The 12139-nt window shown below is 41.5% G+C and overlaps 1 protein-coding gene across 1 annotated transcript in view; it reads left to right on the top strand.

Moving 5' to 3' along the window:
- ST6GAL2 (ST6 beta-galactoside alpha-2,6-sialyltransferase 2) overlaps nucleotides 1–9650 on the top strand; it is a 75918-nt gene extending 66268 nt beyond the window's left edge. The window contains exon 6 of the mRNA XM_006278027.4: nucleotides 4554–9650. Within this exon, the coding sequence (XP_006278089.1) occupies nucleotides 4554–4822 (269 nt within the window). The 3' untranslated portion in view covers nucleotides 4823–9650. The remainder of the gene's footprint in view (nucleotides 1–4553) is intronic.
- The last annotated feature ends 2489 nt before the right edge of the window (nucleotides 9651–12139 follow it).

Raw genomic sequence — 12139 nt, 5'->3', positions numbered from 1 at the left:
AAGCTTCTCCACGTCCTTTTTGAATTGTGGAGCCCAAAACTGGACACAGTACTCCAGCTGCGGCCTCACTAAGGCCGAGTACAAGGGGAGAATGACGTCCTGGGATTTGCTTGAGAAGCATCTATGGATGCAAGCCAGCGTTTTGGTCGCTTTACTAGCCACAGCATCGCACTGCAGGCTCATGTTCATCTTGTGGTCAATGATGACCCCCAAGTCTCTTTCTTCCATAGTGCTAGCCAACATAGCACTGCCGAGCCTATAAGGATGCTGCAGGTTTTTCTTCCCAAGGTGGAGAACCTTGCATTTATCGGTGTTGAACACCATCAGATTCTCGTCTGCCCACTTGCTGAGCCTGTCCAGGTCAGCCTGGATCACCCGCCTGTCTTCTGGTGTGGATGCTTTGCCCCAAAGTTTGGTGTCATCAGCGAACTTGGTCAGTCCGCTTCTGACTCCAGTGTCCACATCATTAATGAAGATGTTGAACAGTATGGGTCCAAGGACAGAGCCTTGGGGGACCCCACTGGTCACAGGACACCATGATGAGTGACTTCCATCAATTACTACCCTCTGGGTCCGACCACGGAGCCAGTTTTCCAGCTAGTGGATTGTGGAGGACCCAAGGCAACAATTGGCCAGTTTCTCCAAGAAGTGATCATGGGAAACCAGATCGAAGGCTTTTTTGAAGTCAAGATATATGACATCAATCTCTTCTCCCTTGTCCAGGTGATAGGTCACCTGGTCGTAGAAAGAAATGAGATTGGTCAAGCAAGACCTACCCGCAACAAACCCATGCTGGCTATCCCTTAAGATGTTGGCGTCAGCCAATCCGTTAAGGATGGCCTCTTTAATAAACTTTTCTAAGATCTTCCCTGGGATAGAAGTCAGGCTAATGGGCCTATAGTTAGCCAGATCCACTTTCCTCCCTTTCTTGAAGATAGGCACCACATTGGCCTTCTTCCAGTTTTCGGGCACTACACCAGGGCGCCAAGAGTTTTCAAAGATCTGTGCTAGAGGCTGGGCTATGATGCTCACCAGCTCCTTGAGTACCCTGGGGTGCCCTGGGTCTGATTAGAGGTCTGGAGGACAGGCCATACAAGGAGAGGCTGAAGGACATAGGACTGTTCACCCTAGAGAAGAGAAGACTTAGGGGGGACTTGGTGGCAGCTTATAAGTATATGGGAAGCAAACATCAGGGGCTGGGAGAGCACCTGTTCACCAAGGCACACCAGGGGAAGACAAGGAATAATGGACATAAACAGTGAAGATCGCTTCAGAGTAGACATAAAGAAAAACTTCTTTATGGTTTGCATGTCTAGAGTCTGAAACAAACTCCCCCCAGAGGTGGTACAGTCACCTACCCTGGAGATCTTCAAAAGATCACTAGACCTGCACCTTGCTGGGGTCATCCAACCCCAGGAGTCTTCTCTTTCCTGTCTAAGAGCAGGGGGGCTGGACCTGATAATCTCATGAGGTCCCTTCCAGCCCCTAACTTCTGTGAGTGTATGAATAACTAATTTCTGTGAATGTTCCCTTTTGAATTAATGAGCAATGAAAAATGGGCATTTTCAAGCTACAAATGAAATATTAAGCCATTATTTTGTATATTTAAACATTAAAATAACATTTTCTGTTTTAAGTATGGTATTATAGTTGGGGATGGTCCTGCTTTGAGCAGGCGGTTGGACTAGATCATTTCCCAACTGGTGTGCCATGGCACACTGGTGTGCCATCAGGCATGTCTAGGTGTGCCACAGCATTCTGGGCTGGAGCCACGCCCCCTGCCTGCTGCTGCTGCCAACACAGACAGGCGGGGGGCTTGACTCCAGCCCAGAATGCCAGCTGGCTGGCCACATGCTCCCCCTTCCCATCAGCATCCGGCTGGCCGTGTGCCACCCCCCAGCTCCTTAGGCAAGTGTGCCGTAGGGTGAAAAAGGTTGGGAAATGCTGGACTAGATGACCTCTTGAGGTCCCTTCCAACCCTGATTTCCTATGATTTAACTCCCTTGAGTTTCAAATTCCAAACTTTTTGATGGGAAAAGCAAAGTAAGTTCTGGCTTGCCACACTAAATAGCATTGTCTTGAATGGTGGCCTGCCATAGTGGCAGTATTCTCATAAATTAATGGAAATATGGTACATTTATTAGTTATAGCTACCTTGAATTTTTTCTAAAACTTGCTTCTTAAGAAAATGTCTTCTAAAATATTAAATAATCTTTAGACATATTTCTGTGAGTACATAAAACAGAAATATCCCTCTTCCCTTCTCTTAATCTGCTGATTTTCAATCAGGGTGCTATTGCATCCTGGGGTGCCTTAAGATTCTTTCATGGGGGCTGTCGGGTTTCACAAAATGCCAGCACTTAAGTGTGAAAACGTGATTCACAAGATAATGCCAGAGATTTCAAATAGGAGTCCAGAATGTTGTAGAGACCACAACAGGTTAAAATGTTTTTGAGTTATTTGCAACAAAAGAATTGCTCTATCAAAAATCAAGTGAAAACTAAGAGTTGATGTTTTCCAAAGGGTGTCTTGAGTCTAGAAAGGTTGAAAACCATTGCCTTAATCAGTAATGACTATCAAAGTGGTTTAGTTTAGGGTGCCCTGACAACCAAAATAAATTATATAAAATCCCTTTCTGAAGGCAAATATACCATCTTATTTTTAGAAAAGCCATTGAGGAACTGGGGCTTTCACAGGTCTGACAGAATCTGGTTTCTTCCAGATTCCTTCATAGCCAGACTTAATGCATGAACGTGGTAATATGGATGACCATGGGTAGCATGGTGCTTAGTCCTATATATAGCATGGTGTAGAGTCTCCCTATGCCTGATGAAGGGTGTTTGTGCCTGAAAGCTTGCAAAGAACTTTTTCCAACTATTTAGTTGGTTTAATAAAATATATCTTATCCACCCAAAGAACTTTGCCTGCCTACTCCTATATCTAGCTTTTAAACAAGTGGGCCTCTATACTAATACTGCTGAGTTTGTCAGTAGCCTTTGACACCATTTAATGACATGATGCCAGACACTTAGCAAGAGTAAATGGGTCTACTATATTCTGGATCTGCTCATTCCTCTCAAACAAATTGCAGAATGACTTCCACACAGACTTCCTCACTTAAAAACGTTGCTGCTACATGAAAACCCATCCTCCTCAACAGCTATGTGAATTTCTCTAAGGACATCAGAGAAGCTGTACACTGATCCATGGAAGAGAGTCAGCTACCCATATTTTCAGTCCCTGCCATCTCCAAAAATGGCTGAAGCTAAGCACAACCTTTTCAACATTTAAGCTGAAATGGCAGGCCCTTCTCTCCCAGGCAGCTTTTCCCAACACTGATTTCCTAAAGATTAAACTGAAGTCTTTGTGGGAGACACACATCTGAAACCATAAGGAAGGAAATAAAAGAGACCCTTGGAAATTTATTCAGTCAAGCTGTTGTGTTCAGAGTATTGATACAAAGGCAGAAGTTGCCGGAAGAAGTATCTTAGGTTATCTGTTATTTATAAAGTTTTGTATGAAACCTAGTGGGTGAAGTTTAGAGACAAGTGTGTAATTTGTGCTACTGAACACTGATTTCAAATCCTTCTCCCCTGGTTAGGTGTGTAACTATATTTAAGTCTTAAAAAAAAAAAAAAGCAGTAGAGGAAAAAGGAGAAGAGCTGTATAGTCTTGCACAGTGGTGCTCAACCTTTTTGACTGGCAGGCATGGGGCAGTCTCTGAAGGACCCCATCTGGCTGCATGGAGAGGGGCAGGGGCAGCCTGGCTTCAGCCTGGCCCTGGGAAGGTGGGCATGGCCTGGGGAAAGGGGCATCACCCAGCTCCAGACCGGCCCCATGGGGTAAGGGGGATTGGCCCAGATCCAACCCAGCCCTGCAAGTAGAAAGTGGGTACAACTTGGTCCCATGGGAGAAATGGTGTGTGGCCTAGACCCAACTTGGCCACATGGGGGCATGATCCAGCCCCACAGGGTGAAGTGGTTGTGACCCAGCCCCAACGTGCCCCTATGGGGGAAAGAGGGCATGACCCAGCCCCACAAGGGGGAAGCAGGTATGGCCTGGTCCCATTCAGCCCAACGGGAGGGACATGGCTCGGCCTTATCCAGCTGCAGATTTTGAGTTTGGGGAATTTGGCAGCAGTGGAGGGTGGCCATAATTATGGCCACTGCTCCTCTGCTGCCAAATTTCCTGATTTGTGAGTAGCCCTCCAAGCTGGATACCAATATCTCAGCAAGCTGCATTTGGCCCATGGACTAGAGGTTGAGCACCCCTGGTCTAGGAGTTAGGGCAGTTGATCTGGGAGTGGTAGACCTAATTTCTAGGCCACCATCAGCTAGAAGAGGTTTGAAGTTTTGTAAGACAGCACATTCTTTTTATATAATAGCATAAAACAAAAATTGCTCTATTAAATTAATTTATGCTAATGTCAGGTATTTTAAACTAAGAACAATGAAAGCAAAGATACAGTGGTAAAGGAAGTAGATCACTTGATGTGCTGGGAAAATATTCTAAGAGATTAAATATGTTCATGTTTATTTTACATTTCATTTCAGGGATCCTCATCATGATGTCCATGTGTGATGAAGTGCACGTGTATGAATACATTCCTTCAGTCCGACAGACTGACCTTTGTCACTATCACGAACTGTACTATGATGCTGCTTGTACCTTGGGGGCTTATCATCCACTACTGTATGAAAAGTTGCTGGTGCAGAGAATGAACAAAGGTTTGCAAGACGATTTGTACCGGAAAGGGAAAGTAGTTCTGCCAGGATTCAGGTCTGTAAAGTGCCCTGAACAGAACCAGTTCCCACACTTGTAGAAAAGAATCTTTCAGAAACAATGTGCAATAGGGTACTACTGTCATTCTACGAACAAGAAGAGAATACTTGAAAATGTATCTTAGACCAATTTAGTCTTGGGTCTTATAAACTGTAATTAAGTAGCAGGCATGAGAATTATTTACTTCCTAAGCCTGAGTATTTATTACTGCTTTGCAAATAGTTAGAGGGGGACAAAAAGCTTAGCGCATCAAAGATGCAATGTCACAGTTAGGCAGAGAGATAATGTATTGTTGTGGGTGTGACCTGTCAGAAAATGTCAGTGGTTTCTAGATTGCAACTTCGTAATGCATTTATTTAATAGTTAAAAGTTAATATTGTGAACCAGCTTGTATGGTTCATAAAAAGAGCTGTCAGTTGGAGAGGAGAGATTCCTCCCAGTTCTAAGGGATATTCACTTTATTTCAAGTTAAATGATCGTGGCTTTGAACTGGGCATTCAGTTGATAGAACTTGATTTAATTTACAGAATCCCATTTACATCCTTCTGGCATTTTATGGGACTTCAAAGTAGGTGTTAATGTGTGGTGTGATGAGACCCTCGCAAATGAGAATGGGACCCAAGAGCTTTCCATTTTAATCAAAGAGTTCCTGTAACCAGAATTTAGTGATTGATATTTACTCAAGTTTAAATGTATATTGCTGTACACTTAGCCAGGCTATTTAAATGGGTACCGTACTGCTGCACTTATCTTTCATGCCAGGCAGTTATGCTGACTTGGCAAAGGATGAAGACAAAAGAATCTCTTTTTTTCCTCCAGAAAGAGACGTATTCTGCATCTACTAGGGATGAAATTCACCTGTGCAGACTGCTAGCCCGTAGGCAACGACAAGCCTACCTGGTTCATGGGCCCTTTTGCACAGGAATGACTTCTGCCTTGGTATATGTGTGTAGAACATAAAGCCCTGTGAAACTAAGGGCTCCTATACACGTGCAGGGAGGCTGTAATTCCAGTGCGTCGGAGCAGATTTGATTTAATCATCTAATGAGCTTTAGTTCAAAGTATCCTGCTGCCATTTTTCAGCCTGGGGACACTGATACATGTGACACTCCAGGCGCTTTTAATTAGCGTGGCTCTAAGAGCTACACTATTAAAGCATCCCCCTGCCTCCCAGGGCATGTGTATAAACTCCATAAGAGAGCTTACCTTATGTGTATACACACAGACATTCTGCTATTAATAAGGATGTCATTCAGAAACGTAGAACCGCCTTTTGGATGATGATAAGAATTTTGAGTGGGGAGATTTCAGGATTTACAAGTGGGGTATTTTGTTGCAAATTGAGTCGTGTTCACTTATTGCTTTTGAAAAAGCAGTAAGAGATTTTTTGAGAGATTTTTTTTTCAATTTAAAGTTATGAAGACCATATCATACAGAAAAACTGTAATGCCTGCAAAAAAAAAAACTTATTGTGGCTTGTACATTCAGACAATCTGATAATTTTCCTTTTTAAAATTCAGCACAAATATTCTCTAAGGCATGTCTAAAAATCCACCTGAATGTTAATGCATTTCAAACACATTTCCCTTGGCAAGACCTCAGTTTTGGACTGAATACTGTTCTTTGCTTTTGATTTCTTAGTGACCTAAATGCAGCGAAAAATGATGATGTACAAGATAGTGTACATTTCCTAATATTCAGTCAGCAAAAGGTGACTGGCTGCTAGCAACACTATTAAAAAATAATGGGGGGAAGCATATTGCATATACTTCGGCTTTGGGCCACTTTAATAGACAGCTGGTAATGGTAAAATTTATATTATTAGTTATTTCATTTTCTGTAGTGACATCAGTATAAATTTCTGAATTCCATAATACTTTCCACACAAGCCCGACTCCTCCTTGAAGGCATGCAGTTTCCCATCCACTGTAAGTACAGAAAGAATTTATTGCAGAAACTCAGCCTTCATTCTTCTCAGCTGACAGAAGGTGCGTACAGATCTCTTCATAGTGTAATGCAGGCCCTGCATGGAGCAGATTAGTGTGTTTGTAAATAATTTTGTCATATATTCAAAAAGCAGTTTTCACTAACTTTATCCAGATACTTTACAAATTGATTTTTTTAAAATAATATCATATTTGACAGCACCTTTTAAAAACAAAAGATAAACAACAACCCATCTGTGTTTCTGGGAAACCTGAATATTAAAACAAAAACAATTTTTATTTCTCCCTTATTTTTGATTCAGCTTCTGAAAATGTACAGGCCTTTTTAGTCCAGGCAAATTGGAATTACAGCTGTTCGGATTATCAGAGAGTTTCTCCTTCGCTTATACTGGGTCCAGATTACGTTACCTACTGTACATTTGTAACAAATGGAGTCGGTGACCTTTTTGTTATATACTATTATAAATGAAGCACTACCAGCTTAAATGCAACCACACATGTGGGTATAAGTATTCAAAAAATGTATTTGTCTATTTTCAACCTAGATCAACACACACCTCTCTTCATTCTGTAGTAGCGAGCACTCCAGTGCAAATTTTCTTGTCCAAGTATATATACATGGCAAGAAATCTTCACTTTTCCCAGATAACGCATAGTTTCTTAAGCTGTGACCTATGCTTTGTCTTTCATACACCACTCTATCATACCTCATACCTTTATTCTTCAGTTCTCCTTCCAGAATTGAACTGTCTGTATGGATGGGTGCTACAGTATCCTTCCATAACAGGTACTTAAAAAGCTGACACACCAGCCTCTTCCAAAAAAAAAAAAAAAGACCCCAGCATCAGTTGTTATGCATATAGTCCTAGTCCTCCCAAGGTGGTTCTTCCTGTGATGTTTCATTATTCTGCCCAAGCCATTTTGATAATCAAAAAAGATTTTTCTCCTTGTAACCCCTATATCACACTGAAATATTCAATGCAAGTTCAGATGAACCCGATTTACTGACTGAGGGCTTGCTTCCAGCTTGCTGCTGTACAAGATATAGGGAGGGAAGCAAAGAGCAAAATTAAGAGAACTGAAGAATTACAGACCTCACATGTCTTCCCTCACTTCAAGAATGCTCTTCTTTGCTTTCAATCACACTTGTTTCATGGAAGACATGGGACATCTTTTTTAACCATGGTGACCTGTGACATATGTTGCATATATAGTGACAAATAAAGCATTTTCCCATCCAAGTCATATTTCTTAAATATTTCAAGGCAAAATCTTGTAGCCCATAACTGCTGCTTGGTGTAAGTGGGAGACCTGCTGGCCAAGACCTGCGCAAACGTGTCTCTGGAGCATAGTCTGTATAAAGTAAATACCCAAGTTAGCCTCATCCCCCTTGTTAAACTTGTTGCAAAGCCAGATCTTCTAAGTTTTGGTGCTTTTATTGCTATATAGGGAAATTGCCTTCAAAAATTATAAAAGCCTTGTTCCTGTGCACTGATGGTGTGCGACTGAGGTGAAAGAGTTGTACTTAAAAACAAACAGCATGGGTAAATGTGCCGAATTTCTTAATTTGTTTTATGTATGCTCTGTTTTCCACTGTGAATTCTGCAGTTTATTCAACATGTGGTGCTCTCTATCATTTTATGCATTCAGCCTTTAGATAGTTAAATCAAGGTATTCTTCTTTTCATCTCCGAGAAAATGCGAAAGTTGGCTCATTTTGCGCCCCATCTTTTTTGGTGGACAGATTATTTTCACTGTCCCATTCCTTATACGATTTCAAGGATTACCTGTGAGCAGTCATTCCTTTGGATTAGACTGCAGTCCTTTGTTTTCTTCCCTATTGTGCCAGTTTATACTATTATGTTCTGTTAAAGCTGATGAAGTAACACCTGTATTACAAATTTGTATGTGTTGGTAGAGACATCAACATATAATTACACTGAACTACACATTCTTGTCTGGTCTACATTCTGAGCAAAAAGTTAAACTAATGAGTGCAACCCCCTGGCATGGAAACTTCCTTTCAGACTAATAATTCCCTTTGGATTTTCTGCAAGTCCATTTCTTGCCAATTGAGCAAGACTGAAATGGTTTAGTATTAAATAATACTGGGTCTCTGCATAAAAGAGTTGCACAGATTTAGCTTAACTGGCTAAAAACAGACTATTAAATAGGAGCTCAAGCTGTTCGTAGATCCGGGCATACCTAGTTATTTTTGTTTTATTCTTCAGTGATGCTCTCAAACTGAAATGCTGTGTAGACACCAATACACACATCTGATAAAAATGTATGTTAAATGCATGATCTCTGAAAGTAAATCACTTTCACTTTCTGCTTCTTCTCTTCACGTGGTCTCCATTCATGGACATGCTATATTTGCTTTCTGAAGTGGGTATTTCTGCAGAGTGTTAAAATGTCGTTAGAAAACATATAGATATTTCCCAAGTGTTATCCTCTCTCCAGTGCAAGTGGATACCTGATTTAACTGTTTGGACTTTAAAGTAGCCCATGTCTGGGCATGCCTCTCATAGGTTTATTTAATTAAATGGATCATGACACCATGAATTTCTTCTCTTTGACTTGGTGATGAAATTCGCATTTTTGTTCTTGAAATATCAGCTTTGTGAAAGCCTTACATTTATCCTTATCATCACATTCTCTATGAAATGTAGTCCTTGAACTATTCAAATATAGAAAACTGTGTACTTTTTTAACAGCTTTGAGAATTATTTTGTATGATGATTTTTTTAAATGAATGTGTACTCTTCAACAAATTAAAGCTTGAGATTTTACAGGAGTCACATTTTTAAACAGTGTTTGTATACATTTTAACACTTTTATATTTTATATTTTGATTTTGTATATTTTTATGTATGCACAGTGTACAGATCTTTTCCTGTAAATAAAACATTTGTTTTCGGTTTTTTAGGAGTACTAGTCTTTGCTTGATCTTGATTGGATGAAGTTGCAGATGATATGGTACAGGGAAGCTACTGATTTGTTTTACCCGTTGAAGGGACAAGTATCTTAGACTGAAACAGAGGGAGAGACTTTCAGATAACCAGTAAAAATAATTAAATGCTGAAAACCTACAAAATAACTGAACTTGGATACCATGTAATAACAATAATTATGGATTAAGTGGTTACTGTACTACGCTGACCAATAAGAAGGATCTGGGCTGATTATGTATAAACTCATTATAATTGTTAGATCAGAGGCTTGTCTACACAAGGAAAATTACCAGTATAGCCATAGCAGAATAAGGTAATTATTATTCCAGAACAGACTGTCCATAGAGTTTTTGCAGCACAGATGTCACACTATAGTGGTGTTTGCTCACCTTGGCAGCGTATTGTACGTTAATTCTAGCCACTCTAGGAAATTCGGCAGTGTAATGCGCCTTAATGACTTGGGGCACAACAAACTAAAACTCCTTTGAAGTGTTTGTTTGCTGCCCCTACAGTGCTGGGCTCTGTGCAGCTCCTCAGCTCTGCAGGAAGCCCTGCAGGCATCCTGACAGCAGCCCAAGAAAGCAGATCCACCCAAGAAAAGTGGCGAGCCTGATCTCTTCTCCCCCCCTCCCCGAGCCTGCCTGCCTGTCTGAGCTGCACAGGGTCCCAGTACTTCCCTCTGCAGCTGTGATGCCCCCAGGACCACCCGAGCCAGGTGCTGCATGGGGAGGGCTGCAGCTGCTGCAGAGGAAAGCACCAACCCCTACAGCCCAGGGACCACTCCACCTGCCGGCAGCTCGCCCTCCCTTCCCTGCTGGAGAGGCAGGTAAGTCAGCAGGGTGTGTGCATGACACGGGGGTTTAACCAGCCCTAAATTGAAGCCTTGTTTTTTAAAACCCACTGCTTTAATGTAGGGCCTCTGTTTTGCCTACATGCCCCAAAAGCCTGAAACTACAGGACCACTACATATTCTTATCAGGACCTAGTTATGTGGAAATTATGCAGTAACCCGATAGGAAACTGGGGCCTATCAAGAAAGAGGGCACTCCCTGTCCCACCCTAGTGGCGATAGCTGCACAACTTGTGCCTTGAAAGGAAACTTACTAAGTTTTGTAGGGGTCCAACTCAGACTTCTTCAGTCTGACTACTGCATTCTAGAACAGCTTGATGCCTTTGAAGGAAGCAGTGATTTACCATGAAATATAGGTGTTCCTCACTAGACCAGTGCAGCCATGAGGCACATGGCAGGCAGAACTTTGATATGGGGTAGGGGCGTGTGGGGGTGTGAGACAGAGAGAGAGAGACCCCATATCAAAGTTATGTCTATATATAATGATGGGCATTGGGGCCAATCCAGGGCATTTCTGCTTGGAGCAAACTTGCCAGTTGTGATTTGGCCGATGCAGTCGTGTCTGATAGGAAGGCACTGAATATTTTATGGCTGCGGGTCTTTCAACTATTCATGAATTCTTGCTGAGCAAGTTTTATACCAGCTGTCTTATGCAAGTATTCTAAGAATCAGAATCTCTATAGCAACAAGGTATAAATTAGCTAAGGGGTATTTCATCACTAGTTTGATTCTTATAAATTGGTTCCAGTGTTATACTCTTTAATTAGCCCTTTAGTCTCTTGATTTGGGTAGTTATTTTATTCCAGGGTTTTCTGGGACCAAGATCTTCTGAGGATTAGCTAACTCACTTTGTTCACTGAAGTGGCAAAAACTGATCTCTTTACAACCCATTACATGCTGTCCATTGAAGACGCAGGTATATTTCCTTATTTTTGTATTGAAATTCTGTTTTGCAACCACAATTGTTCCCGCTAATAAGCGTACTTCAAGGCAATTATTGCACTTGGAAAATTTGAACTCAGTGGGTGAGTCTACGTGTGCCCGTACGGTGCCATTGTTCCTGCACTTTCATTTAGTACTTCCGAAAGGAACTACTAAATGGTAAAGTAACACACTGTACTGTACTGTACACCACACAGTTATTTTTGCTGCTGTGTCGCCATAGCAATGCACTATAATGCGGGTGTATGTTGCTACAGCAATGTAGCCGCAGCATCACGGTTTGTGAACACCGATGTTACATTGCCATAGGGCATTGCTACAGCAATGTAGCATTACATGTAATCGTGCCCAGTTGGTCTCTGGTTTTGTAACTTGTCACTCAAGGCAAGCTTGTAAGTGCAATGTCCCATCATTTCTTGACCCTAAAAATTTACCAGTATTCAATTAAATGATTATTAAGAAATAATCCTGTCTATAATCATGGAATTACTAATTGGGTTAATTAAAAGCACTTTGGATCCAACATTAAGTTTCAGTGCAGGTACACATTTTTTAAAGAATCAAATTTCACATTCACAAGAAAGGTCTGAGATGCAACATATTGCTGTAGAAATTGCAGCCTATCAGAAAAGCCACAATGAGATAACCAGGCCTGGTTGTCTTGGC

The sequence above is a fragment of the Alligator mississippiensis genome, chromosome 1 (genome assembly GCF_030867095.1).
Source record: "Alligator mississippiensis isolate rAllMis1 chromosome 1, rAllMis1, whole genome shotgun sequence".
Lineage (NCBI taxonomy): Eukaryota > Metazoa > Chordata > Crocodylia > Alligatoridae > Alligator > Alligator mississippiensis.
Note: the sequence above shows the minus strand (reverse complement) of the source record. Positions and strands in the feature narration are given on the sequence as shown.